The sequence below is a fragment of the Chelonia mydas genome, chromosome 25 (genome assembly GCF_015237465.2).
Source record: "Chelonia mydas isolate rCheMyd1 chromosome 25, rCheMyd1.pri.v2, whole genome shotgun sequence".
Lineage (NCBI taxonomy): Eukaryota > Metazoa > Chordata > Testudines > Cheloniidae > Chelonia > Chelonia mydas.
Window position 1 is genome coordinate 14,218,093 of NC_057858.1, and position 27,884 is coordinate 14,245,976.

The window sequence follows — 27,884 nt, forward strand, 5'->3', positions numbered from 1 at the left end:
TCCAGACACCCAGTTATTTATTGCGAATAAATATTTCTTGGGGGCAGGGAAGATGCTAGTCACAGAAAACATCCCCCATCACCAAAGTGGAAATAACTTCCCTCCTGATGGTCCCAGCCAACGGGAGCTGAGCTCTAGCCCAGCCAGGCAAAACTGGAAGCCTTCCACCATAGAGCTGCGACTAGTTCTGAGGCTCCAGAGGGAAGCACATTCCCTGATGGTGCCCCCACCGCACCATCCCTTGAGTTTAAAGTTTGTTGATTCTTGTGCCCTGGTCAAGTCTTCATGATGGGGCATCCGGGGCCATTCTTGGTGCAAGAGTCACTTATTCACTGGGCAGGGTGCAACCCAGCAACATTTTGGATCAGCAGCATCCATTCCGTGGAGTCTAGTGCAGGTGTCAGGGCGGGAGGGAGCAGGATCCAAACTGCTGTGGGTTGTTTAGAGCGAAGGATGTTTGCTCCTGAGATGGCCAGGGAATCCTGTTCAGATGTGAATCAAAGACCTCTGAACTAGTCAAGTTGGATACTGGGATTGAAACCAGGCTCTGGGGAGGGAAACCTCCATTCTCGGAAGGGAAGAGGGGCCCGTGATGTTCACGTGGCTGACCGGGGCAGAGGGGGCTGGAGAGCGGTCTGGAGTTGCAAGGCAGGGGACAGATCTGAAATGAGGCTCAGAGGGGCCTCAGGATAAACAGGGTTCCAGTAACAGGGGTCACACAGATTCGGAGGAAGGGAAATTTTCACAAAACAAACCAGACCAGCTTCCCTGATGGAGCCCCTCCCGTCTCTATTAGCTATTACCCTCTCAGAACTCCGCCAGGAAGCCAGGGGCCAAGCTGACCTTGGCTCAGGGTTTTTAGATTCTGACTCAGGGAGAAGCTGCCAATGTAAGCAAGAGGGAGTGGCATGCACCAGCCCTGGGAAGGGAGGGAGCCTGTGAGAAACCGAGAATCACCATGAGCAGGAGCAGTTCACCAAGGGGTAAGAGTTTGGATCCCTCCTTTGTGTGTGGGGGCTGGGGGAACATGCCCTGAAGTGACACCCCTTGAGCCCCAACCAGCCCACGTCAGGCAGAAGGATGGGCCAAAGCAGCTGAGTCTCTGGAGGGGAGGGAGAAGGGAAGGGGTTACACCGGCAGAGCGATCCTCTCCCTTCAAACACTATCATCAAGTCAGAAGCTTCCACATCAACCCCGCACACATGGTCTCTAGGGGCTTGGAAGAACCCTGGGCAGCCCTGGCCCACGGGCAGCAGCTCCCATGCTCCCAAGCTGTAAGTGCCTGGGGCTCTCACTTCTCCTCCTTGGCCGACCGTCTCTGCTGCCGACGTGCCTTCTTCTGCAGCTTCCTCTTCAGCTGAAGCTGTTTCTTCTCCTGCAGCGTCTGCTGGACCCTCTCGCGGAACTGCTTGTTCTTCTTCTTGATCTTGGCCAGCTCCGCCTTCCTCTTTGCCTCCAAGTCCGGGTCCTGCAAGAGCAGACGCCAAGAAACTGATAACACGCAGCAGTGCTCTGTCAGCCCTGCCCCCACCCAAAGGGCCCTTGCCTTCCCCAGCTGCCTGTCCGTCTCCGGAGATGACGTGCTCTGGTTATTTGTACACCCTTGTGCTCCGCTTCCCCACCCTGCTCGACCATTCTCCACCCTACAGGAGAGGGCTGTGGTCCAAATCTGGGGCGAGGTATCAGGACTCCTGGGTTCTATTCCCAGCTCTGCCACTGCCTTGCTGCACAAATCTGGGCAAGTCACTTCCCCACTCTGTGCCCCACTTTGGTTCTCCGATCCCAGCCTTGGATCTCCTCTGCTTTCCTAGCACTGCTCGGTGCTGACGCTCCACTCCTCTCTCAGCTGCCCGTTCTGCTCCTCTGATCCCCCCACTGGGGGCCGACGGGGGCTGCAGAATAACGTCCTGTCAAGCCCACCCTTCTCTGTGAAGCACAATTGACTCTGAAGAGGAGCATGACACCAGGTCTGAAGGACGCTATGGGACAACACATTTGTCAGTAGCTCTTCGTCATTCTCCTCTCAAGGCAAAAAGAAGCTCCTCCAAGGGGAATGAGGCAGACAGACGGCAGCAGTGATGGGGGGGATGGGTGTCTCATGGTCCGTGACAGGTCAGTGCTTGTCCTGATACCCCTGGCAGCAGTGGTTGGAGAGCATCACTCACCTTTCCTTCCAGGATCATTTGCTTCCGCTTATTTATTTCCTTCTTCTCATCAAAATCAGTCGCCTCCAGTTTCTGCCAAAGCAAAAGACAAAAGCGCGATGAGGAGCCAGGCACTAGGACTGGCAGCAAGGCTCCGAGGAGGGTCGCAGGCTTGAGCCGAGTTCTGACCGACCCTCGCTCCAAAGCCCAGGCCCCCAGCGCACTGCCGAGCGGGTCAATGGTCACCAGGCGGGCACACCTTAGAGAGGGGAACAGCAGATCTGGGTCCCTGCCCCAGCAGTTGCATTACAAAAGCTCATGTCCTGCACAGGCCTCCTCTAGAAAGGGGAATGAGCCCCATGACACTCCCGAGCCCTCCCCACAGCTGTATATCGAAGCGAGGGCTGCACACCCTGCCAGAGCTAAAAGCACATCGCGACCTAGAGAGGGAAGCGTTTCCTGGTCACGCCAAGCTGTACAGGAAGCCGGCTCCCCGGCCAGGGCCCCCCACGCTGCGGTCACTTACGATTTCACACTCCCTTCTGGCAACGTTCACCTGGGTGAGGATGCCGAGCACCGCACGCTCCTCCACCGAGAACTCCTGCAGCTTCGTTTCTAAACCGCGACACAAGACACACGTACAGCTCAGAGACTGGTACGAGATCAGGGGCCAGCCCCATTACTGACTCAGAGCACTCTGGAGAACTTTCCCCTTGCTAAGGAGCCCATTCAGCATCACTGGGGATAATGGGACCCACCACATGGGACCACCCCTCTCACAGAAACCAGAATGAGAGACCTCCCTAACCTCTTCACCCAACAGCCCTACTGACAGCTGGGCTGCCAGGACTCCCCAAATCATGGCAGCTTCAACTGCAGGCAGGCGTCTTTTCCACTTCCTGAAGGGGCGCTCCGCAGTGTTGCTACCCTCCATCTCCAGGGCGGGGAGAAGCAGCCCCTGCTAACCCTCTGCAATCCCACTGGGTGCGAGGTGCTACGTGCCAGTCGTGCTACTAGAGTATCAAAGGCCAGACGGTTTGGTGACTGGGGCTGCCCCTGCCCTGGGGGAGACTCAGAGCTACCAGATTTGCTGGGCCTCAGCTGCAAAGCCAGGGGAGAGAAGCTGTTTTTCTGATACCAAGAGGCTCCTGGGCCGTACGCTCTGTGTCGGCAAGGCTGGGGCTGCACCCCTGCCTGTGGTGATGCGCTCCACTTACTGATCTGCTCCTCAATGGCATGCACCAGGTGGATGTCGTACTGCGTCACCAGTGTGATGGCGAGCCCGTGCCGGCCTGAGGGAGGAGAACCAGAAGGCACCGGTGACTAAGTGAACTCTGATGAGCCGTGATCCCCAGCGAGGGAGTGCGGGACGAACCCACCCTCAGGTTCCACTCGCCCCTGGGAATTAGCACTGGGCACGGGGCCAGGTGCACTATGGAGAGGGGTCTTCCACTTGCTCAGAGGCACGTTACTGGCTGTCAGCGGTGGGACACCGGCCAAGAGGAGTCAGCGCTGAGAGCAGTGATGGCAGGATGCTGGATCCATGGTCTAGTCCACTCTGACACTGGCTGCACAGCAGGGGAGCTGGAACCGCCTGAGAGCCAGCCGGGTAAGTGGGAGACACGTCCTGGCCTGCGACATACACGAGGTCAGCCAGGTGGTCTAATGGTCCCTCCTGTCTGGTCTTAAACCGGATGAAAGGGCAAGAATCCCATCACCAGGTCTCTGCTTTGAACTGTGGCCCTACCTTACCCGTGCCTCTCACTGGCTTTCCATGCTCACCTGCACGGGCCGTCCGGCCCACCCGGTGGATGTAGATTTTCGGCAGGCCGGGGGTGTTGTGGTTGATGACAACTTGGACTGTCGGAATGTCTAAGCCCCTGGAGCACAAGCAAAGAAACGGGGGTTGAGGAGGCAGCAGCGGGGCACCAATAGCTGGCTCTCCTCTTCTCCGCTTTCCCTGAGAGCCTCTGGAGACTCTGACACTCACGGGCCCTGCAGTGACCCGCCCGAGCCAATTCCCGGGACTCAACCATCCCTTCACACAGCCCTCAGAACCAGAGACCACGACAGCCTGCTCCTGTGTGTCACTCTGCAGCCCAGTCAGCGGCCTGCCCAGCCCCTCCCACAAGGCACCTCTATCAGCACGTGAACTTGGAGGTTACAGCGTGAAAAGGCCGGGGATGAACAGAGAATCCAGCAACAGCAGGTACATGAGCGAGTTCCAGGGTGTTCCCTAACCCTGGGCCATGACTGAAGGGAACAAACCCCTGCCCTGACCCAGACAGGACCTACGAGCTCCCCTCTCGCAAACCCCACCCCACAGCTCTTGGGTGGTTCTGCAGCTTAGGAAATGCACTGGAGCTCTGTAGCCGCAGAGAGCAGCTTCCCCCTTCTCCTACCTGGCAGCCACGTCTGTGGCGATGAGGATCTTAAAGACACTGGACTTGAATTTTGCTAAGGCTGCGAAGCGCTGCTTCTGTGAAGGGAGGAGGAGTATGGATTAGGAATGCTGCAGTCCGCAGAGCCCACATGCCCTGCACAGATGTCTGGCTTCAGGGAAAACAGCTACAAGCAAAGAAGTGTGTGCCCATGACAAGGCTTGCAGAGGGCAGGTGAGGAGTGAGGGACCTCAGCAGAGGTTTCTGAACCCGGCAGAGCATCCACCTGGCTTGTGCCCAGCAATGCCCCTTCCTTAGGGAAGGATACAAGCGTCACCTCCTGAATGCCCTCGCTCACCAGATAAATGTGTAAAAACCTGAGGTCTTCATTCCACAGCACAGCCAAGATGTGCGCCCCTACTCACAGGGACACCAGGTGCCCCAGCACCCCATTGCGCAGCCCTGCTGGGTCACTCACCTGCTTCATCATGGAATGCAAAGCCACTGATGGGAAGTTGAACTTCTTCAGCATCATGTTCAAGATCTGGCAGTTCCTTAAAAACAAGAGACGTTTCCTGGTTACATATCTAGTCCTTGGGGAAGTCGATGGCCTAGAACAGAGCCTCCCACGATCCAGGTATACAGCGCCTCGGCTATGCTGGCAAACAGGATGCCTATTCCACGCTTGACACTCACTCACATGTGGCCACTGGACAGGTTGTTAAAGGTTGGTCCGGACACTAGGGGGAGCCCAGACTCTCTGAAGAGCACTGTGGGATTTCCCATTTCCTCTGGGACAGTCACATCTTGGGTTAAATCCCTGCAACTGGACTCACTTAAGGGAAGGAAATGGTGAGGCCTGAGGAGACAATCGCAGAATCACAGAAACTTATGGCTCAAGAGGTCACCTACTCCATCCCTCCACGGTACCCTAAACTGGAGAGCCCCAGAAGGACTCTCAGCACAGTGCCCAATGCAGCTGGAGACCGTTGTGACCACAGCCCCTCTCTACACTGCTCGGTCAGGACTAAGCAGGTCAGTGGAGATACTCAGACTTGGCCCTTCCATAGCATGCTATGTTTCCCGGCACTGGGAAGCACTTACCCCTCCCAGGAGATAGGAAAGGACTCGGACCCTACTGGAGTGCCTGGACTTAGGGCACCACATGCCTTTCTGGCTTTACTATAGTTAGTGGGGAGTTTGGGGTCTGAGCTACCAAAGCCCAAACATTAATATGGCCGTGGCCACAGCAATCAGCAGGTGGCTTCGGACTCACTTGCAAGTGCTGGTGAAGATGATGATGGACCAGTCCTCGTGCTCATCCTGGAAGGTCTGAATTAAATGGACGAGGTAGGCGTCCTTGACTCTCTCCGGCACGAGCAGGTAGCGCTGAACCAGCTCGTCTACGGTCCGCACTCTGTTTGGGAGGGGAAGGAAAGGCCCCCACAAAGAGATGGGTCAGATTTGGGGGAGGCGAAGGAGACAGTGGGGAGACGGGGCCGGTTCATTAGCCAACTGCCCAGGAATCTCATAAGAGGCCCAATCGCTGCCAATCCCTCGAGTGTTTTACTAGTGGGACTAAAAATACAACATAAATATAAATATAAAACAACAAAGCCTGGGGAGGTGGGCAGCCTGTCCAACCGGCTCCCCAGCTCCCGACGCCGGGGGCTCCAGGGCAGCCCGACTCGTTTCATTGACATCAAATATCTCTGATGGTTGACATAGTTTGTGGGATCAAAATACAATAAAGGTAAAGGGGAAGTGGCAATTTCAGCCGTACTCAACTCTGTCTTAGTCACCCAGCTGCTGGTGCCACCTTCCCCAGCAGATCACAGCACTGGGGAAGCCGGGCAAAGGAAGCGAGGTTCAGCATGTCCAGTACCAAGTCCCCACCACCTAACAGCACAGGGTGTGACTGGGACCGAGGGGTTAATGGGGGAGAGAAGCACAGACCATTCCCAAGACTGCCATGGCAGTCATGGGGGGAAGCCCAACGTGCCGACATTCACAGCCTCCCTGCTGTACACCGGAGGGGACGGACATGACACCACATGAAACAGCAGGAGACTTACTCGGCCTGAGACTCCCAGAAGAAGGGTTTGTTCATGGCGAGGCTCTTCAGCTCATTCAGTGTGTCTGTCAGCGTAGCACTAAACAGCAGCGTCTGCCTGGTCGCTGGAACAGCCCCCAGAATCACCTCCAGGTCCTTGGTGAAGTCAGTACAGCCCTGTTCCAGCAGCCGGTCAGCTTCGTCCAAAACCTTCAGCACACGGCCGAAAACAAGCAACCCAAGCCAGGCTAAGAGGAGCAGCACCATGCAGGAGGGGGATGGTCCCGATGAGGCAGCCTGGCCTACAGCCAGGAACTCCAACCCAGGCTCTAACACTGTTTCTGTGGCCGTGACTAAATCACAGTCTCTGGGCCTCAGTTTCCCCACCTGTAACCCAGGGAGGATAATCCTCACCGGCCTCACAGGCTGGAATAGAAATCAACACTTGCACAGTCATGTGCTGTTAACTGTTAGCACCACATGGAGCCACAACCAAGGTATGACAGAAGACTGGACCAGGGAGACTGTTCCACAGCAACACAATAATGATGCCTAACACAATCTACCCAGTACATAGTCTACAACACTTCTGAGTCCCCAGAACGCTTCACCATATTAAAGTTACAGGGCAATGGGCGGCAGAGGGGCAAAGTTACCAAACCCAGCTGTGTTACGGTTCGACAGTGGCTATATGAAGGGATTCATGTCTGAGGTGTGCGACGAGGAGACTGAAGCGAAGGGTTACAGGCAAGACAAAAGAGAGGCTTTTGCATGAAAGATGGAGAGTGACTGGGGCACAGAGAGGCTGTTTCCACTAATGCAGACCTCATCTGTAATTCAGAACCTAGATACCATGGTGAAGGGCTCCTCACCAGTGCCACGGACTCATTCTGCAGAGTCCAGGCCCCCTGCTGTGACAAGCTGGTGCATTTCCAGGCTCCAGCTGTTGGATCTGTGACTGTTCAGCCAGTGGAAAACTCAACTATCCGCAGCACCTGGCCCAGCCCAACATCTTGTTCCCCACACACACAGCAGCTCCCTTCAGACACTCCCATGTCTAACAAGGGAGAAGGTCACAGCGGGAAAGGCGCCGAAGAGCTGCCTTACCAGGAACTTTATCTTTCTGAGGCTGAAGGTGCGGGAACTGCGGAGGTGATCAGCCAGCCTGCCAGGCGTGGCAATGACAACATGAGGCTTACGGGAGAGCTCCAGAGCCTGGGCCACCATGTCTGGAAAAAACACCAAGGGAGCTAAGTTATACGCAACAGGCCAGGATCAGGGAGAGCAGCCTGCCTGCTGGTGAGGTCTCCTCTCACAGGCCTCATTCGACAAGATGTTCAGTGCCCTCAACTCACACTAACTGCAAGGGCAAGGTAGGGTGCTCCCCATCTCCCAGGGCCCGACACTAAAACCAGGCATTGCATAGAGGAAGAAGCCCAGGGAACCACTACGACAAATAGGCTTCCTCTAAAACCCAGCTACTGTTTGGGACTTTTCAGCATCATTTATTTACCAAGAATCATTAAACTTTAGCCCTTTCCAGCCACTTCCAGCTACTTCATGTTGCAATGAAACAACAAATGAAGCCGGGATTTTTAAAGCCGCCCAAAGGAGCGTTTGAAAATCCCAGCCCAAGGAAACTGGAGACACCCTCCTCATTTCATGAGCTTCGGTCCGACACATCCTAGGCAGAGGATGACAACTCTACGGCAGAAGAATGTTGCATTTGAGGGAGCAAGTCTCTCACTTAAACCCTGATACTGGATACTAGCTGATACACAAGGACTGACGACAACAACATTGCTTTTTCTTTAAAATGCTTGCCTCAACCCTAGCGAGAGGCTGGGCCCCTCATAAGCAGAGATGGGCACTGTAGCAGGGCGGTCACCCCGCTCCCGCCCTGAAAGGCTTAAAACAGCCCTGGGAAAGGGCTGCCCTGGGGATCCAATAGGGTAGGCTGATTGGGGAAGCAGCCACACCCGGCCCTGTTATAAGGGCCCAGGGAGCAGCTGGGTCAGTCTCACTCTCTCTCTCCAGCTTTGGTGGGAGAAGGACCTGGCTACCTGGGAGAAAAGGGTACCTGAAGCGGAGCACGGCTGGGGAAAGGCAAGAAGGGCGGGGAGCTCCAGCCTGGCAACTCCCCAGGCTGCAGGCCTTGTTAAAGGCCCAAGGCAGGTACTGGGGCTAAAGAGGTGTAGCCTGGGGTTAGGCAGAGGCAGCAGGTCCTACCCCCTTGCCAGTGACGAGTGGCCATGACAGACTGCAGTCTGCCCCAGTGAGCGGGGGCTGGATGATGACTGGCAGTAGCCACTGAGGCAAGGTGCGGATAGAGGGTTGGGGGTTCCCCTGGGAGGGGAGATCCAGAGACTGTGGGGTACTGCTGGGGCAGAACCCTGAGGTAAAGGGCACCAGGGTCCAGGAGGGACATGGGGCCTGAGGCAGGCGAGACACTGGCTACCAGGAGGCGCTCCGAGGCTGAAGAGCTAATTCCCAAGACGACAAGCAGGAGGCGACGCACCAGCGAGGCTTCGCTTCGCTACAGGCACCCAAACATTGCTTAACTTGACAGTTTACTAAGGACCACTTGAGGGCTGCTGTTTATTTCTTAATGACCGACAAATCACACGGCCATCAACGGTTATGTCTGCTCAGGTTGTCCCTTCAATGACAAAGTACACCAGCAACAAAACCTTAGAGCTGATTAGTTTTGCCCTCCCCTTGTGATCACTGGGAAGGGACAGCCATACGTCACATATGGAGAAATCTGTTAATGGACAAAAGAAACACTGTATTTTGGTGCATTTCAGGTGAGTATAAGGTTTTACTGTGTACACCTTTTGGACAAGCAGCTTCCCTAAAGTCACCTTTTTCCTCCACAGTCACTGCACAGATCTCAGAGCCAGCAGTGCTCTGAAACGGCACAGCCCCTTAAAGTGAATCAGACACGTAACTGTGCCGCGTCTTCTCAGAGCCCAGTTTATAGCCAGCACACATACCCATCCCTCCAACGATGATGCAGTCCTTCAAGCCAAGTGGCTTCCCCAGAACTCGGAATTGTTCAGCAATCTGATAGGCCAACTCCCTGCAGGGGGAAAGAAAAAGGGGAAAAAATAGAACATGGAAATATCAGAGTTATATTTATTACCCTTGTCACGGACGGCTGGTCCCTGAAAGAGACTCAAAGCCCAGGCTTCCTGTGATGAAAACAAGCCCACCTCAGCCCCCATGTGAGCAGTTACCTGATAACCAGCCTCCTCATGAGCACTGGGGCCGGCAAAGGCTCCCAGAATGCAGTTAAAAGTCCCAGAGACACCGGCAAGGGAACATGACAACCTGTTAAGCTCTCCCAATCCAGGGAGAAAAGGACTAAGGTAAAAAGGATCTGAGAAGAAGGGAGCTGGTTGGAGACCACAGTTGGCTTGAATTAACAAGCGCTACCCAAGGAGGAGAGCTGTGGGCCTCCTATGCCAAGGAGGAAGAAACATGACAGGAAATCCCCTCAGCCCCAAGGAGGGCTGAGAAGATCTCTGCTCCTGCAGGGAGCTCTTTTGGGGGAAGCTGAATTAAACTGGACCCCAGGAGAAGGGGACTATTGTTTAACGATTCTGGATGCAGGTTGTTTACTTCTGAATCCCAGGAGAAGGGATTACTTAGGGGATCATCCTGGCAGGGCCTTGCCATCTCATGAAGAGCACTCTGGGGCAGCACAGTGCCACGCTCCTGTGTTTGGAATATGAAAGAACAGGAATGCCGGGAAATGACAGCAGGAGCCAGGAAAGATGTTTCCCAACATATCCCTCCCTTTGGCTGGGAGAAAAACATGTAATAAAATGCCATGGTTAGACTGTGTTCGCACTGCAGGAGATCAGTGACTAGAGAATGAAAAGACTGGGATTGTTTACCACAGAAAGACAAACAACAGGACAAGATTAAAGTGCACAAAACAAAGAATGGTTTAGGAAAGTGCACGTCTCTTGTCCTGGACTCAACACTGATACTTTGGAACAGTCAAAGCAAAAGTCAGTGAATTCAAAACTGAAATTACTTTTTCAGTCAAATGCCTGATTACACAGTTGGAACTCATTGCCACAGGAGGTCATTGTGATGAAGAATTTACTAAGATTCAAAGGAAAAGTAGTTAACATGGATAACAAGAATATCTGGAGTTATAGCCAATACAAAACAGTTTTGGAAAGGATAAAAATCCATGCTTCAGGGTCAGACCCATCTCTAACTATTAGGCATAAACCCTTCATGGGAGGCAAATTATACCAATCCACTTACAGAGGGGTTTCTTGCACCTTCCTCTGAAAGAAAAAGGGCCAGACGCTGGACAACATGGGCCATCAGTGTGAGTCGGTATAGCTCAGGGGTTCTCAAACTGGGGGGGCAGGACCCCTCAGGGGGTCACAAAGTTATTACGTGGGGGGTCACGAGCTGTCACTCTCCACCCCGAACCCTGCTTTACCTCCATCATTTAGAATAGTGTGAAATATTTAAGAAGTGTTTTTAATGTATAAGGTGGGGGTCATACTCAGACTTGCTGTGTGAAAGGGGTCACCAGTACAAAAGTTTGAGAGCCACTGGACTACAGCTATTCCTAAAAGGTCCACAGACTCAAAAGCGCCCTCCACCTCCTTTACTAGGCAGTGCTGGATCAGTGAGAGGTGAGGTTCTGTTATCTCCCTGATGATGGAGCAGCACAAACACTTACTAAGCCAAGAATCTTCCCGAGCCTCTTACAGGCAATAATGGGATTTGTTAGAAAGCCAGTGAAATGAAGCAACACAATTCAGCCTTACCGTGTGGGTGTCAGCACCAGGCAGAAAATACCATAGGGATCCTCAGAGAGTTTCTGGAGGACGGGCAGGACGAACGCAGCTGTCTTACCGCTGCCCGTCTTGGCGCAGCCCATGCAGTCGCGACCTGCATGCAAGAGACCAGAGTGGCCGGGTGAGCGTGTACCCAGCGTGCAGAGAGCTGGCTCCAAATGCACACAGCCCCGGGGAGCAGCCCTGGGAAAGGCCCTTCCTCCCTTCCGCCCACTTGGCCAGGGAACATTTTCAGCCCAAGACACAGGGGATAAGATGGGGGGGGGGGGGGGGAGACGCAGAGGCCTTGTTGGGGCAGGGGATGAAGGAGCCCCGGTGGGGGGAGGAGACTGAGGGGGGCACTGGACTGGGGTGGGGGATGTAGGGGCCAGGTGGGGAGAGGAGACTGGGGGGGCCCTGGGCTGGGGGGGAATATAGGGGCCAGGTGGGGGGGGAGTGAGGGGGGCACTGGGCTGGGGTGTGTGCGTAGGGGCTCGGTGGGGGGAGGGAACTGGGGGGGCCCTGGGCTGGGGGGGGGGATGTGGGGGCCCGGTGGGGGGAGGGGACTGGGGGGGCCCTGGGCTGGGGGGGAGATGTGGGGGCCAGGTGGGGGGAGGGGACTGGGGGGGCCCTGGGCTGGGGGGGGGGATGTGGGGGCCCGGTGGGGGGAGGGGACTGGGGGGGCCCTGGGCTGGGGGGGGGGATGTGGGGGCCCGGTGGGGGGAGGGGACTGGGGGGGCACTGGGCTGGGGGGGGATGTGGGGGCCCGGTGGGGGGAGGGGACTGGGGGGGCCCTGGGCTGGGGGGGGATGTGGGGGCCCGGTGGGGGGAGGGGACTGGGGGGGCCCTGGGCTGGGAGGGGATGTGGGGGCCCGGTGGGGGGAGGGGACTGGGGGAGCCCTGGGCTGGGGGGGGATGTGGGGGCCCGGTGGGGGGAGGGGACGGGGGGGCGGCGCCGCTCACCCTGCAGGATGGGCGGGATGCAGGCGGCCTGCACCGGGGTGGGGCGGTCGATGCCCAGCTGCTGCGCCTGCTCCGCCAGCCAGGCTGCCAGCCCGAGCTCGCGGAAGCCGGACATGCCGCCGGCACAGGGACCGCGCCGCCCCGAGCCTCGCCACCGACCGTCGCTCGCCACACCGCACACTTCCGGCGCCAACAACTTGCGTCATCAGCCCCTCTCATGCCCATTGACTCCCAGCTCTCAGTCCACAGGAAAAACTACGACTCCCAGTGTGCCCCGCTCCGCACCCACTTCCGGTACCGATGTTTTACGTCACCACCTCTCGCAGCCCTATTGTTCCGTCCTTAGCGTGCGCCGGAAACTACAAGTCCCAGCGTCCCGTGCGTGGGAGCCGCTTCCGGAGACGTGTCTGGGTCTGGGGAAAATGGCGTCTGTGGCGGCCCCGGCCGCGGCCGGGCAGGGCGGGGACGCGGACGAGCTCTTCGACGTCAAGAACAGTTTCTACATCGGCGCCTACCAGGCCGCTATCAACGAGGCGCAGCGGGTCAAGGTGGGGGCTGCGCTGGGGGGGTCCCTGGGCCCCTCTGTGAAAACGGCCCCACCCCCCCTCTCCTGATCCCCCTCTAGCCCCGCCCACCCCAGCGGGGGGGGGTGACCCCTCCAATCTCACCCCCTCCAGACCCAATGAGCCCAGCGGGGGGGTGACCCCCAATCTCCTCACCCCCTCTAGCCCCGCCCACCCCAGCGGGGGGGGGGGTGACCCCTCCAATTTCACCCCTTCCAGACCCAATGAGCCCAGCGGGGGGGTGACCCCCAATCTCCTCACCCCCTCTAGCCCTGCCCACCCCAGCGGGGGTTGCCCCCGCTTCCCCCCAAATCTCATCCCCTCTAGCCCCGCCCATCACAAATTCCACTCCTTCCCCCCCACCCCCTCCCGCAGACAGACCCCAGCGGGCCTCCCCCCACACATTCTCCCCCCACTGAGGCATAGGTCTCACCTCCTGGCTGCAGTTCGTGCTCAGGGCTGCATTATTGTTTCAGGGGTCCGATAGTGCTGGCTAATGAATCTCTGTCTCCCCCTTCTCGTTCCTTTAGCCATCCAGTCCAGAAAGAGAGGTGGAGCGGGATGTCTTCTTATACCGAGCCTACATTGCCCAGGTGAGATCCCGGGCTCTGCACGGAGCACAGGTCTGAGAGCAGGGAGCTCTGAGTTCAGATCCAGCACCTCAGTCTCTTGAAGTCTGACACTGATTCCTTCTACAGCCTTGGGGCCCATCACCTCCACCCAGGTTAACAAGGTGATGAGCACAGTGTGAACTAGCTCAGAGGTTCTCAAACTTGATTGCACTGTGATCCCCTTCTGACAACAAAAATTACTACATGGCCCCGGGGGAGAGGGAAGGGGACCGAAGCCTGAGCCCGGCAGAGCCTTGCTGCCTCTGGTGAAGGGATCAAAGCCCAAGCCCCACCACCCTGGGCAGGGGGGGCCAAAGCCCAAGGGCTTCAGCCCCAGGCAGGTGGCCTGTAACCTGAGTCCTGCCTCCCAGGGCTGAAGCCCTTGGGCTTTGGCCCTGGGCCCCAGCAAGTCTAAGCCAGCCCTGGTGACACCATTAAAACAGGGTCATGACCCACTTTGGGGTCCCCACCCACAGTTTGAGAACTACTAAACTAGTTAAACCTTTCTGGCCTGTATTTCCCCATATTTGAAATAGAATATCTGGGGCTAGACAAGCCTGTGAAGTGTTATAGGAGTCCTAAATAATCATCTGTTGTGTGAAGATTTACTTTTGCTGTTCTTTGTGGTGTTGGTGATGAGCTATAGACTTAAAACAGTTATTTCCCATGTTCTCGCATGCCTGTTGTACTTCTCCCTGCATGCAGCCCATGATAACCCACCTTCACTCAGCCTGCAATTTTCACTTTTTGAGTTTAGTAATGTAACAGTCTTTTGGTTTTAATTACAAATAGTTTAATAACTTTTTAATTAGTGTTTTAAGTACTTAACTTTCTTAATGGCAGCTTTTTCCTTGAAGTGTTGGCAAACCCAAATGCAAGATTTTTCTGCCAATTCATGTGAACCACAATATGAAACTGACTCACAGTTTGAGTAAATTGCAGATAATTTACAGCATAAATAGTGAAAAGTGGCTTTTTAAAGTTCTTTATCTAATAATCTGGAGTTATGTTAGTAACACAAACAGTGGAGATTCATTAATAGCGACTCTTGCATTGACAGTGTTCCTCTGTTAATTCTGTCCAGCTAGTCAGTCTCATCTGAGCATGTGGGGAAATGCGGCAAAGATTAATGTTCATTACTATTTTGTAACTTATATCATAGTGAATTGTTTTTCTTCTGCCCTTAAATTATTACACAAATTTGTCTGTCTGTCGTCAATAGAGAAAATATGGTGTTGTTCTGGATGAAATCAAAGCCAATGCTTGCCCTGAGCTCCAAGCAGTGAGAATGTTTGCAGAATATCTTTCAAACGACGCTCAGAGGTAAGTGTGACATTGAATTACTGTAACATACAAACACTGCCCAGCAAAGAATTTGCTTCAGTAGTGGGAGCATAATCTTGGTCACTGCTGCATATGGCCCTGATCATGTGGGATGGAAATGACTGAAGTGTTTTTAACCAGTTATTCTCTGGCTTATTAAAAATGGGTCTATACGTTTTACATTCCCAAACCAAGCATCTATAATTCCTATACCAATGCACAATAAAATACTTCCAATCTTCAGATGATAGACCGGTGTTGCGGGCAGGTTTTAGTCAGCAATTCCTGCTGGTTGGCCTAACTGGTTTATCTGTCTAACGGCCACTCATGGGTTCGTGATTTTAAAACAGCATTGTCTGTAGGATCAGTTTAGCTGGCCTTGGTGGGGAGCACGTACAGTATTTGTCGCCATCTCCATTGGCTGATTTCAGGCATTTTGATATATTTCTGAAAAATTACTGTTTTGGGCTGAAACTCTTCTGCCCTGCCAAATTGCTGGCCATACTTAGTAAAACTCCCCTGCGTTATTTTTGAGTGTGTGGACATGAAAATATTTCTCTTTCCCCAATGCTTTTTAGTTCAAATAATTTTTAAAAGGCTGAATTTTAAAAATTCAATGGACTTTCCCTACTGGAGGGTGACAGCCTTTGCCTTGGTTAGAAATTGAATGATCCGTTCCGAAACTCTCACCAGCTCACTCTTCCCAGGGATGCAATTGTTGCTGATTTGGACAAGAAGATGGCAAAAAGCGTTGATGTGACCAATACGACTTTCCTGCTGATGGCTGCATCTATCTATTTCCATGATGCAAACCCTGATGCGGCTCTGCGCACGCTGCACCAAGGAGAAAGCTTGGAATGGTAAGTGTAGCTCAGACACCTCAGCGTCACCCAACAAAGCTGTGCTCGGTGATCCAAGGAAATGTTGCCATAGAAACAGGTGAAGTCTGACTTGTTTTAAAGTTTTATAGAAACCAGCAAGAGATGGATTTGGGGATGTTAATAACAAGCGATCAGGTGTCCATCCCAGAACAAGACACAATTCACCCAGTCTGAGGCTAAGGGAATTCAGGATACCACATCTCATGCATGTTTTCAGGTAGCGAGAAGAGCATTGTAATGCCTACAGCACTAGTACAATCAGAGTCCTGGAGCCGGCTGTCCTGTCTCTACCCAAATAACACTGTCTGCTTTATTGCCTCCCCATTGCAGCGAGAGCAAGGTGGTGAAACGCCTGTTCTTACTCACTAGCAACATGTCTGTGTGCTAGGCAGTGTGCTTCCCAAGGGCAGGTACTATCCATGCTGAATACCCATGCAAGGCCTCTTTTCCTCTTCCTGGCTTTGAGTTGCACTTGACCCACGATAACTGAATGAAACTTGGCTGAAGTTTTTATAGTGGAGATTTAGGCACGACAGCAATGAGCAGCTGCTGGGAATTCTGAGTGCAGGGCCCTCTGCTGATGGTATATTCCTTATTGGGTAGGGGAGGGGAGACACTGGACACCACAAGGTAGGGGAGTTTGATTTTGATAAGTTTATATTTTTCCAGTTAAATATTTTATTAAATAAAAGGGCTTGATCTTGGACTCCGACTCCATAAATTATAACAGACAGTTGGTACAACCATGCTTTAAAGCAGTGTTAAGAAGGGAACCTGGGAAGACCTGAGTGTAGGAACAGACAGCAGATTGGGGGTAGCCAAGCACTCCGAGCCCTGGGTGGAAGAAGAGGGGAGTAACAGTTCCGTGGTGGTGCTGGCCTTTGGCCCATAGGGGAACTATATTCTCCAGGAGTGGGCGGGTGCCTACACTTTAGTCCCTGCTGTGAAAGGGGCGCAGTAAAGCCTAGAGTACAGCCCTGATGTGCACTTGTTCCCTGCAGCATGGCGATGATGATACAGATACTGCTGAAGCTCGACAGGCTCGATCTGGCCCGGTAAGCCCAGTGTAAGCCCAGGCTCGATCTGGCCCAGTGTATCTTTTATGTGCCACGTGGGCATTATTAAAGACCCATGGGAAGGCATTATACAGCTCTGGTTCTGCTTTTTGGTCAGTATCCTGCAGGCAGCATTTGAGGCTGATGGTCACAGGTGGGATTGATAGGAGTCCCTCTTGGCTGATGTGAACACAGTGTGGCACACCCTTCTCCCTCAGGATGCTGGGACCCTGGAAATAGAAGGATAGCTGTGAGTGGGGTTCTAGGATTTAGTCGTGACCTCGTGGAGTGTTAAATGAACCTCCAGGACTTGGGTCTCCTGCTGCCCTAAAGGGAAATAAAACAGCCTTCTGCGGACACCAGACCTTCTTCCCTTGTGGCTGCAATGATTTATCTGCTTAAATAAAATACCCTGGAGGTATTTGTGCCAAACAACAAAGGTCAGTGAGCCCAATGGCAGTGTGCCTCTGACTGGCAGGAGAGGGTCCCAGGGCACCACAGCCTCAATTCACTGAGCTATGAGGGCAGCAAAGGGATGGCCTCTGTGCAGTGAGGGGTTTGCTCCTACCTCAGGCCTTACACTTGGGACTTAGAGCAAGCTGGACTATGTCAGTTTCTCATTGTGTGGCTCCCCTTTGTGTTTACTCAGCAAGGAACTGAAGAAGATGCAGGAGCAAGATGAGGATGCTACCCTCACCCAGCTGGCCACTGCCTGGGTGAACCTGGCTGTAGTGAGTATTGTAGGCCGAGACCCTTCTCTACTCCATGGGCGCTGCCTTACTCTCATGCTCTTCACATTTTCTCCGAAATGCCATAATTGCATGAATCCATTCGTGCTGTGAGCTACTACAAGGGAAAGGTCAGACTGGGCAGTAGACAAAATCCTGATCTTCTCCAGGAAGTTGCCTAGTCAGACACAAACAGGGCTAGGTGGAGCTCTCATTAGAGCACGCCTAGGTGCGTGGTGTGATGTGGAACAGAACGGGTTGTGTTTAAAGGTGATGAATGCGTTTTTCCCCCCCTTAGAGCAGCGCAGCAGTAAGATCAGCTCCTGAATGTTCAGGGCCCTTTTAACGCAGGGGCTCCCTGCTGGTGTGTGTCCTCAGGCTTCAGTGACTGGTGCTCTACATTCCCCATCCCAGCCTTGGACTCCCATTTACGCACATGCTGGGTTGTCCCTGTTTGAGCACACAGACAATGACGTTGCCTTCAGTTAGGCACATGCTGGAGTTCCTTGCTGAATTGGGACCTTCATGATGAGCCTCTGTGCATCACTGCTGCCTACCAGCTGTTCGTGCTTGAGTGGCTTAAATGGTTCTTGGGCTGTGCCAAAATGTTGTCCTACTGCGAAGCTTGGGGGATAGCAAGAGGGCCCACAGCTGTGTGGGAGGGGGTGGGCACTAGCTGATGTATCCTGGATACTTCAACTGGAGCAGTTGCCTGGAAAAGCTAGGAGCCAGAGTCTCAGAGCACAGGACTGGCATGACTCCATCCCATTTCTGATCATTTTCCCTTTGCCTCGCTCTCCAGAGGTGAAATAGTGCTGGCAGAAGGTACTTGATAATTCTTTCCCTTTAACTTCCTCCTTTACCATTTGAGTTTGCTTTCCCTGCAGGTGCATGGGGAATAGCCAGACTAATTAGTTCCTTTGAGTGCAAGCGTTTTTCATGTGTACCACTTGATCGTTAACTCAGACACAGAAGAGCTCCTGTTTCTCAGTAGTTGAATAATTCACAGACGATTATAACGTAAAATGGGAAACAGCAGTCTGATCTTGGAATCAGATGGAAGCACAAATACACTCCGCTGTAAAGACAAATTATTAAATTTTCATCTAAGGTCTAACTAGGAGCAGCAGTCTGATGTTTCAGTGCTGCTCCCAGTTAGACCTTAGATGAAAATTTAATAATTTGTCTTTACAGCGGAGTGTATTTGTGCTTCCATCTGATCCTATAAATAAAGCCCTGTTCTAGCTAAACCCACTTTCAACGAAACAGGCTCAGTGGGATCTGTGGCAGCTGATATTTATCAGACACGCTTCAGGACTGATTGAGATTTGTTTACATTGTGCTATGGTAACTGCATTTCACACTTTTGATCTCTCATCCCCCTTCCCATCCGTTCAGAGAAACAGCTTGATGCCTTCTGAGTCTGTGGAAAGCCGCTGGGGTTTCTGTAAAGCAGAGCCCTGCCTCTGCTAGCCGTTCATTCCCACAGCACTTGGAACGGTTTGCCCTGCAGATTAATTACTCTGCCATCACTTGGCTGCTTCGGAATGGGCCCGTGTTGCCGTTCTTTAAAAGACCAGCAAGTGCGGTGGAGCTCAGCTCCCTTCTAGATGCAGTTGCAGGGTGTCTCTGATAAATGGGGACCGTTCCAGGGCAAGCTTCCCTGCTGCCAGTGTACCTCCACCCTGACCAGCAGACCTAGTTTTAGGGGGCAGGAGGGCAGTTCAGTTCCAGCCTGTCTGCTGGGGCTAGCAACAGAGGCACCAGCTGTAGTTTTTATTACATGGATTTGTTGGTCACTAGGAGCTGGACTGAGCAGGCAGATATTGGTCTCTTAACAGCCAGCAGTGTGCTGCTCTCTCCAGGGGCTCCTGGGTTACCTTCTAAGGTCTCTGTCCTTAATGTCAAAACCTGCAGTGGTTTGAACCCCTCTTTCCAGGAGCTCAACGGCTCAGTTTCTCGGGAGCAATGGAACTGCCTCCCTCTGGGGCAAAGCCATCTCCCTCAGATGGGGCTTCCTCGGGGGCTTGCCTGAGGTCACATTTCACACCTGCAGGCCATGGACTTGGCAGCTTTCCAGTCCATTTGTGAAACTTTCCCCAGCTTTTCCCTCAGAGCAGCTCCTGACCTGTGGGCACTTACATTGGGAGGAGGGGGCAACATTAAACTGCTCAGGTTAGCCCCCCAGAGGAGAGGAGAGAAGGGGTCCTGAGAGAGTAGATGCAGGGATGTCCTTATTCTAGAGGGTGATCATGTGCAATGGTGAGGGGCCTGATGTAGGCACCTAAATAGAATAGAACCAGATGGGCTACTGCTGACTTGGCCTGGATTCAGACTATTGAATTAGAGGTGAAAGGCTCCGTGTCCTGTTAATAATCCCATGATCCAGCCACTCCCTCAGTGTCCCCCTCAGAGGTGTGATGATCCTCTTAGGTAGGTTTAAATTGCCATGACCCAGATGGTCACCTCTCAATCTGGAAATGTGGGACACAGTAATAGTGCCAGGTGTTTATGACAATGTAGCATCAGCTTCTGGAAAGTAAATAACGTTTTCTCTAGCTTCAGTTTCATAACTTGGCACTTGAATGGCACAGTAACACACGAGCACAGCAGGCTGGTGTGATCTAGGGACTGTGGAGAGAGATGTAAACAGCAGAAAGAAAACAATGGACAAAATCTTGTTGGCCTTAATCAGGCAAAACTCCCATTGACTTTAACAGGGCCTTGGGAGTCCATTTGCCTAGCCTGCTGTTCTCTGCAGTTGCAGCTCTCCCATGTGCCCGATGGAAGGGTGACTTGTATTCTGCTTGATATTTCTGCTATGTGTTAATTTTCTTTAGCAGTGGGGAGAAATTCTGTATGCTACCTAGACACCATTTTCTTCTGTTGTTTTTTGTGTGCCTTAGTAACCAGGACTATAGTTAACTGTTTAGTCTCCTGGCAGTCATAAGGCAAACCTTTCTAAAATTATCCCATCACACAGCAGGTCTCGGTACATGTGTGTGGGCAGGGAGAAAGAGGTGTTGGGAGCCAAGTAATTTTATGCCCAAAATTGCAGTTTATAGTCTAGAGAAACAAGAAATGTTCGGCCAGATCTTAATTGTTGTCTCACTGCCAGTTTAGGGAGGTGACATCCACTCACTTGGTTAAATGAGATTCTTACCGTGCCATAAGGGACACCAAGACTAAAGATGCACAAAATACTCACAATTAATAATCATGAGTGTCATATTAATAAGGGAAAAGTGAGTTTGCTTGGATGAGAGAAGCAGATAGAGCTGAGATGAAATGGCTGAGTTCAGAGGGATTTATCCTCTTGGTAAAGATGGAAGTCACACCTCTTTCAGCCTTGGCCTGATTTCAGTATCTGCTGCTGTTCCATTTCATTGGCTCAGCACCTTTCTGGGAGGGCCCTAGCATCTTCAGCTCATATCATGCAATCTGCTAAAGCATCCATGGCAAAGCTGGAATTCTTCAGTTTGATGGTTATAGTGCATTTGTCTGTGTGGCAGGAAATTCTCAGAACATCCTTAAAGTTACAGTTCTGCCTTTTTTTTTTATTCAGTTCATTTTCTGAGAGATCCCATTAGTTCCATCATGATTTCAGAGGAGTTGAAACTCTGTTTCAGATGAATCCAAATACTCCTGTTTTCTGTAGAGTCTGATTTGAACGTAAATGATTCTTAGTCTTTTAACTAAAAGGGTCATCAAAGAAAGTATAATATTCTTTTCATAACAATCCTTGGAGAGGTTCTTGTCTTCCTTAGTTTGGTAAGGAGTTGTTTGAGCATGCCAGATTATTAATTGGGGAATCAATTAGTCTAAATATTTTTATAATCAAACAGGTTCAGATATTAGTAACCAGTTATAGCAAAGTAATTTGATTCCATATAGGTTGACCACACATCTCATTATTCACATAGCAGTGATACCAGGAAGTTGTTATATGGAGGGTTTGAATTTAGATGTAAAATATTTTTACATGAATATTGCAAAAGAAGTCTATATCCTCTTAAGCATTTTAAGGAATAAGCAAATGTTTTCACCTTTAAATGGAGAAACAAGGTAAGAAGTAGCATAAAACACTTCCCAGGTATACATATTTTCCTTAAAGTTAAAAGGTTGAAGATTTTCATACGTTTGTAGAAGAAATCAGTTTCAACAAGAATAATTCTAGAGTTTTGTGTGGGGTTAAAACTAAAGATTTTTCTGTTTGCAAAGAGCAGAGTAAAAAGGCCCATTTTAATGACTTGGTTTATAGTTCTGATGTCTCATCTTAAGCAGCACTTACTCCTCTGGGATATTTTGCATAAAGAATATCCTTGCATTCTTTTACACAATGAACTGTCTCTCTCAAACATGAAGACCGTGTCTCTGGCAGCCTTGTGTCTTGTACCAGGGAAGTGTCCTGATCTTTGAGACGACACTCTTGTTAGTTTGTCCTTTGCTCAAATGGCTCCTAGATTTACAACCTTCCCTTTGTAGTATGCTTAGAGTTTGCAGACAAAGACTCATGTATCTTTCAAACATAATATACAAGAAACTAATATGGACTATTAAAGGAAAACCGAAATTCTAAAGCTTCGTTCCAGAGACACTAACACGTGGAGGTAATACATGTGGTTTTATAGCTAAGGAGGTGTCATTCCCGTGGGCACTTTGGGGGCCTGTCACTGCTCACAGAAAGCAGACTTCCTAGGAATTTCCTTAGTTAGATTGAAGTTTCATTTAATTAACTAAGCATGCTAAAACACATGAGCTGTCATTCTCCAAATATCCTGTGTGTGGATGGATTAAAGTCTCCTAAAATTCAGTAAAGATGGAGGCATACTTGTAACAACCTAAAATTATAATTTTAAAATTGACCTCAGTATTGAGCTCTGTCCTTGTGTCCCTTTTCTCAGTCATTTTATAGAGTAATAGTTTAGGGCCAGATATTCAAGAGTTCATTTCCCATTAAGAACAACAAAGAATCCCCCTCTGAGAACAATGGGCTTTTCAAGACCTGAGCCCTTTTGAAAAATCCAGCTAATAATATCCTAGTTCTGTGTCTTAAATCTCTCTTCGTAACCCACTTGATTTATTATCACCAGCTTCTGACATGGTTCTTTTAAAATTAAGAATTTAAAATCTGTCTTCACCAGACACAAACTTCCAAGTGGCTCTTAATATTTAATGGCTTTGTGCTTCTTTCTTCCGCAGCCTGGTTAAAGATCTGTCTATTTAGAGGAGACCCAATGAATGCAGGAAACTGTTAAGCAGGGATTGTCAGTTCATGCAAGCCCTGTAGACCAAGGTGGGTTCTACACCTAAAATTTAGGTCTGCCTACCTACAACAGTCAGGGCTGTGAGAAATTTCACACCTGCGCAACTGCGTTGTGTTGACCTAGCCTCCATTGTAGATGCAATTAGGTCGACAAAAAAATTCTCCTGAGGGGGTGGGTTTACTACAGCAGTGGAAGACTCTCTTCTCTCGCTGGAGTAAGGGTCTGTACCACGGCGGCATCGCTGCAGCACTGCTTGTAATGTAGCTGTACCCCCAGTTTATAACCTCTTAAAAACGAGCTGGGCCGCCCGGTGGCAGATTCTTTGAAAGATGGTTGAGAACAGGTTGAAACTGGTCAGATGGTAACTGGGTCAGACTCTTTCTGAGCAAGCTGAGGTGTGTAGACTAACCCGAGCAGTGTGAATGCTGCTTTTGTGAAGAACAAGCTTCCTCGCCTTCTTGGCTGTTCTGACCATGGCACAAAGGCTATTGATCAAAGGGAAATGATGACTCAGTCGACTTGTATTTAATCATGGGGCACCTCATCACTTCCAGTGTTTAAACCCTTGCCCACTGCAGCCTCCTTGGCATAATGCAGCACAATCACAGGTTAACTGTCCCATTTCTTCACAGGGTGGGGAGAAATTACAGGATGCCTATTACATCTTCCAAGAGATGGCAGACAAATGCTCATCTACCCTGCTTCTGCTTAATGGACAGGCAGCCTGCTACATGGCTCAGGGCAAGTGGGAAGACGCAGACAGTGTGCTCCAAGAGGCCCTAGACAAGGTGTGTTTTCTGTCTGGCAATATAACCTTGGATTCAAATCTGCCACTCTGGAAAGAGGCAAAAGAAAAGTAGCAAGACTGTTGACCATTAAACTTCACGCATGTGTATCTCACTGCTCCTTAGCCTCATCTTCTGTCATTGTGCCCAAGGCTGGCTGGCTGCAGCCTGTGAGAATTTGGGGAGTGATTTTTAATTCCATATTTTAAATCTTTTTTTTCTGCCTAAACCCTACGGCATTCTGTTCCTGTCCTCTGAAACATCCCTGTAAGCGCTGGAAGCTACAGTGCCATTCACGCATTGTCTAGGCAAATTATTGTGCCGCTGTGTTCTCAGGAAGCTGACGTCCAGTTCAGGAACACACCCCACCACCCCACTTCCCTGAGTAGGTTGAGTCTGTTAAACATGACTTTTAAAATGTTCTGCCCCCATCTGTGCCACTCGGGTCTCGCTGGCTGGGTCTCGTGTAAATCCCATTTCATAAGCACTTAGCATCTCACAAGCATGTGTGTTTCAGAGCTATCCTGGCACTTGGGTAGCTGGGCTCTTGGCCTTTGATTACTTGTCCTAGGACCTCATTAGCCATGCTGTATTCACTCAGGAATTCATTGCCTGTCAGCTCTAAGGGCCTAATTCTTCCCCTGCCTTGCCCCTTCCTGTACAGCGATCTGTGGGTTCTTCAGGAGAAGATGCTTTCCAGTTGCAGAAATGTGCTGGGGGCTGCATCTGGTTAAAGTAATAGGGAGGCAGGACAGCTCATCTGATGTGGTTGCCCTTTATGCTTTCAGGATAGCAGCCATCCCGAGACCCTGGTCAATTTTGTTGTCCTGTCACAGCACCTGGGTAAACCACCAGAGGTGAGGCTAATTCTGCTTGTCCGAGTACAATACAGTGGGCGGATGTCCTCCTGCTGTTAAAGGTGTGCAGATACTAGGCTCGCTTGGGTTTTAAGGAGTTATGTGCTCCTGTGCTAACTGAAGTTGGGGAAACAGAATATTTTAACCCACCTTGGCTAATGAGCAGAGCATTGTACCATTGTCTAAAACCCTTGCGTTCCTATATAATAGGAAAGCTCGGGATTGGGGATTGAGAGAGCCTGAGTATGAGCCTGGAATTCCAGGCTTCCAGTCCCAGCTTTGCCACTGGCTCATAGTATGACCGTGAGCACGTCACTTAAGACCTGATTTTTTAAAGCTGCCCGTGCCCCCATAGCACTCACTGACTTCAGTCGGAGCTGTTGGTGGTCAGAACTTCTGAAAACCAAGTCCCGACCCTTCCTCAGCTGTCAGAGGGGATGATACTCAGTGCCTGTAAAGCACTCTGAAGATCAGCTCTCTCCATTGCCGGTTTAAGCTCTTAGCTTTTCCTCCTCTGATCGCAATGTTGGGGTCTCATTTGTGTCTCTTCCACCCAGGTTACCAGTCGCTACTTGTCACAACTGAAAGATGCACATAAAAGTCACCCGTTTATACAGGAGTACCAGGCAAAGGTAACCCGTTCATTTCTTAATCAGAATCCACTTGTATCGTGGGTCACACCATTGTTGGCATTAGCCTAGTGGATCAAGCCTGGGGCTTGTCAAGCTATAATAGGTCATGATCCCTGGGCTGGGTTGTGACCAGATTTCAGGGAATCCTGTTCATCTGCCCGTTTTTACACTTTCATTCAAAAATGCAAATTCTATTTCTGGCCTTCGTGGTTGTAGAGGCAACCTTGAAAACATGAACCAAGTATAAACCAGAGGAGCGGTGCCTGCCTGGATGTCTGAAACAACAGCTCAGAGTTATGGGTTCTCAATCAGTGGATTGTGACCTCTGTTCACTTCCCATATTGCTTAAATGGGGGAGGTGTGCCCTGTTTAGAAAGTAGGGGGTTGTGCTGGGCTAATGGTATGGAAGGATCTCATACAGAGAAGGTCAAGAACGGCTGGTTTAGGGTATTGCAAGCTTGGAATGCCTCTCTGCTGCCTTCCTGAGATGCTGTAGCCTTTTCTTCAGCCCACTAGCAAACAAGGTTATAATCAAGTTTCAGTAGCTAAAAACCAAGAGTCTCTATTTTTCCTTTCTTTGACAGGAGAATGACTTTGACCGACTGGTCATGCAGTATGCCCCCAGTGCATGAGGACTCAGGGAGGCAAAAACGAGTTTGCGGATCCACGCTATGGTACCTTGGGAACGGGGTGATGTGCAAAGTCTCTCTGGCCTTGTGGACAGAGTTCATTATACAAGTCGGTCTGGCATCCGTCTCAGCATGGCAGGGCCTTGTGTTTTCAGCAAGCCGATGCCGAGCGTGTATGTAACACATGGAGACATGTAGCCTAGAATCCTATGTCCTGACTTAACTAGGTTCCAGACTCCTTGTTTAAAATACAGTGCATGTCAAGTGTGTGCAACACTGTACCTTAAACATTTCTAATAAAGCCTTTTGTGGATCGGTGTGGCCCTTCTGCTTTCTATGCTGGAGTTATCTATACGGTGAACATTCCTACTGGATAAAGTGGGAACATTACCTCTTCCTTTCATTGCTGAGCCTCTTAACAGCTACTTTGGGGACATGGGTGGATCCTGAGTTACCACCTTTCAAGGCTGACCCATGAGGCTTTCCAAGAGCATGATGCTGAGCATCTGCTTCTCCCATGGAGTCCAGCACCACTGCCAGCTGCTGCATCTCCCTAAAAGACCCTTTGGAGATAAGACACACAGCTTTCCCTGCCTCCAGGATGTCTGGGGATGCTACAGGTAGGAGGGAAGGGAAGATTCCCCAGAATAAAAGTAGTCACACCCAAAGTACACTGATTGCAGAGGGGCCAGCCTGGATCTTAAGGTAGTAAAATGTAGTGAGCTCATGACACAGGGACGGGGAAACATTACATCTTACCGCAACAAAGTCCATATCACAGTATGTGTAAACTCCTTGTATGATCCTCTGTACATGTGAGGGCATGCTTGCCCATATTTCATTATAAGCTAAAGAACTGATCAGCCTGACACACTGTACAGCAAACATGATGTGACCCCAAAAGATTGTACATCTCTGTAACCTAGAGTGCAACTTACGCAGCACGTAATATTACCGCAGAGGTTGCATTATGATGTAATGAACGGTTCTGTTGCATCAAACGTGCAAGGGGCAGAGGTCAGCATGGGGTCCTTAGCTGAGACTTTTCCAGTGTTTAACTATGTCTGGAGTCTTCTGTTTGCTTCCTGTGTGCAGGCGATACTATGCTGCAAACGTTTCTGGCTGGCATCTCCTTTGTGCCCGCCTCAGTTGTGATTGCTCTGAAAGGGCGCGTTGTCCCTTTCCTGGGCCTGTTTAGCAAGCAGCTATTTTCAATGGACAGTTATTCATGGTCCAATCTTGAATGAATGTTCTCTTTGTGGAGCCGTCTGCGGCAGATGTGAAAGGGGCTTGTGTTTTCGGTGCAGCCGTTACCCACTTGATGGGCCATGATAAATTGACTTAAAAATTTGAACAATAAAAAGCAAGTGGCAGAGGGAAGCCAGTACTGTCAGTATAAGATTAGGGGAATGTGCTGTCTGTCGGGCCTAGCTAGCAGGATAAATTTGTTTTATCACTGGTGAGTTCCCTGGATTTTCTGTAATTGATCTGAGGGACACAAGTGTAAAATCTGAGCCATTTCAAAGCAGTGACTTCAAATGGCATCATGCTGATCAATATTTCTTCTCTTTTTCCCTATCAAACCCACCCAGGTTTACAGTTCAACAGGTGAATTTTCCAGGTACAAAGTCCCATGGGTTCTTTCTGCTTCTTGCTTCAACCCCAGTAGTAAGGATCCTGCAACTGGAACTTAGTTGGTGTTTGGCTCGATGCATGAGGCACAACAGAACCCCGTTTGCCTTCCTGTTGCTGAAGTTTAATAATACCGGGCCCTTCTTGAGCGCCTTTTGTTTGAGGTGGTTCTTGTACGTTAGAAACACAAAAGAATTAAGCCTCCTAGCATTGCTGTGCGTTCAGAGGAACCGTTATTTTACAGGTGGCCTGGGAAAGTTGAGGCAGAGGGATGATGACTAACCTAAGGTCCCAGGAGTCACAGGCAGAGCTAGGGCTCAACTGAGTTCCTGTCCATCCAGTGTTTTATTTTAAACACAAGCCCGGCCTTCTGCCTGGCCTGGTTAACAAAGCTGTGCCTTTGCAACTGTCATAAAGTCAGCGGAACTGACTTCAAGGCCCAGGGAGCTGGTCCGTGGCTGAGAAGGGGCCATTTGCAGACGAAGTGCTGACTCAACTCGTAACGGAAGTACATCGTAGAGTTTGAGCTCACTCTGAGACGTACTGTCACACGCCGTATCCTGTGAAAT

At 51.0% G+C, this 27,884-nt stretch overlaps 2 protein-coding genes across 3 annotated transcripts; one reads left to right on the forward strand and one right to left on the reverse strand.

The window, feature by feature from the left end:
- On the reverse strand, positions 1-12,624 carry DDX49 (DEAD-box helicase 49). Of its 2 annotated transcripts, none has more exons than XM_037885449.2 (13): positions 12,353-12,624; positions 11,381-11,504; positions 9,575-9,660; positions 7,686-7,807; positions 6,601-6,788; positions 5,802-5,942; positions 5,004-5,079; positions 4,547-4,623; positions 3,927-4,024; positions 3,362-3,436; positions 2,671-2,759; positions 2,166-2,237; positions 1-1,468 (listed from the first exon to the last, which is right to left on the reverse strand). In XM_037885449.2, exons 1-13 carry the CDS (start codon positions 12,465-12,467, stop codon positions 1,292-1,294), a joined length of 1,440 nt encoding a protein of 479 aa, XP_037741377.1. In that variant the 5' UTR covers positions 12,468-12,624; the 3' UTR covers positions 1-1,291. The 2 variants fall into 2 exon arrangements, with proteins under 2 accessions (XP_037741377.1, XP_037741378.1); XM_037885450.2 differs by having other exon boundaries at positions 2,701-2,759; positions 12,353-12,613.
- Positions 9,318-25,996, forward strand: COPE (COPI coat complex subunit epsilon). The gene is made up of 11 exons (XM_037885451.2): positions 9,318-9,385; positions 12,699-12,900; positions 13,446-13,508; positions 14,749-14,849; positions 15,557-15,709; positions 16,732-16,785; positions 17,435-17,516; positions 23,413-23,568; positions 24,354-24,422; positions 24,980-25,054; positions 25,639-25,996. The coding sequence occupies exons 1-11, from the start codon at positions 9,333-9,335 to the stop codon at positions 25,684-25,686; spliced, it is 1,056 nt and encodes a 351-aa protein (XP_037741379.1). The 5' UTR covers positions 9,318-9,332; the 3' UTR covers positions 25,687-25,996.
- Positions 25,997-27,884: the final 1,888 nt, after the last annotated feature.

Bases quoted from the DNA above. Each gene is read 5' to 3' on its own strand.
- DDX49 (XM_037885449.2), bottom strand. From the start codon at position 12,467: ATGTCCGGCTTCCGCGAGCTCGGGCTGGCAGCCTGGCTGGCGGAGCAG. The intron at 7,808-9,574 runs GTATGTGTGCTG...TGTTTTTTCCAG, and splicing joins CATCATCGTTGGAGGGATGG to ACATGGTGGCCCAGGCTCTG. The intron at 2,238-2,670 runs GTAAGTGACCGC...TTGCTTTGGCAG, and splicing joins CCAGAAGGGAGTGTGAAATC to AAACTGGAGGCGACTGATTT.
- COPE (XM_037885451.2), top strand. From the start codon at position 9,333: ATGGAGAAATCTGTTAATGGACAAAAGAAACACTGTATTTTGGTGCAT. The intron at 13,509-14,748 runs GTGAGATCCCGG...TGTCGTCAATAG, and splicing joins ACCGAGCCTACATTGCCCAG to AGAAAATATGGTGTTGTTCT. The intron at 14,850-15,556 runs GTAAGTGTGACA...CACTCTTCCCAG, and splicing joins CTTTCAAACGACGCTCAGAG to GGATGCAATTGTTGCTGATT.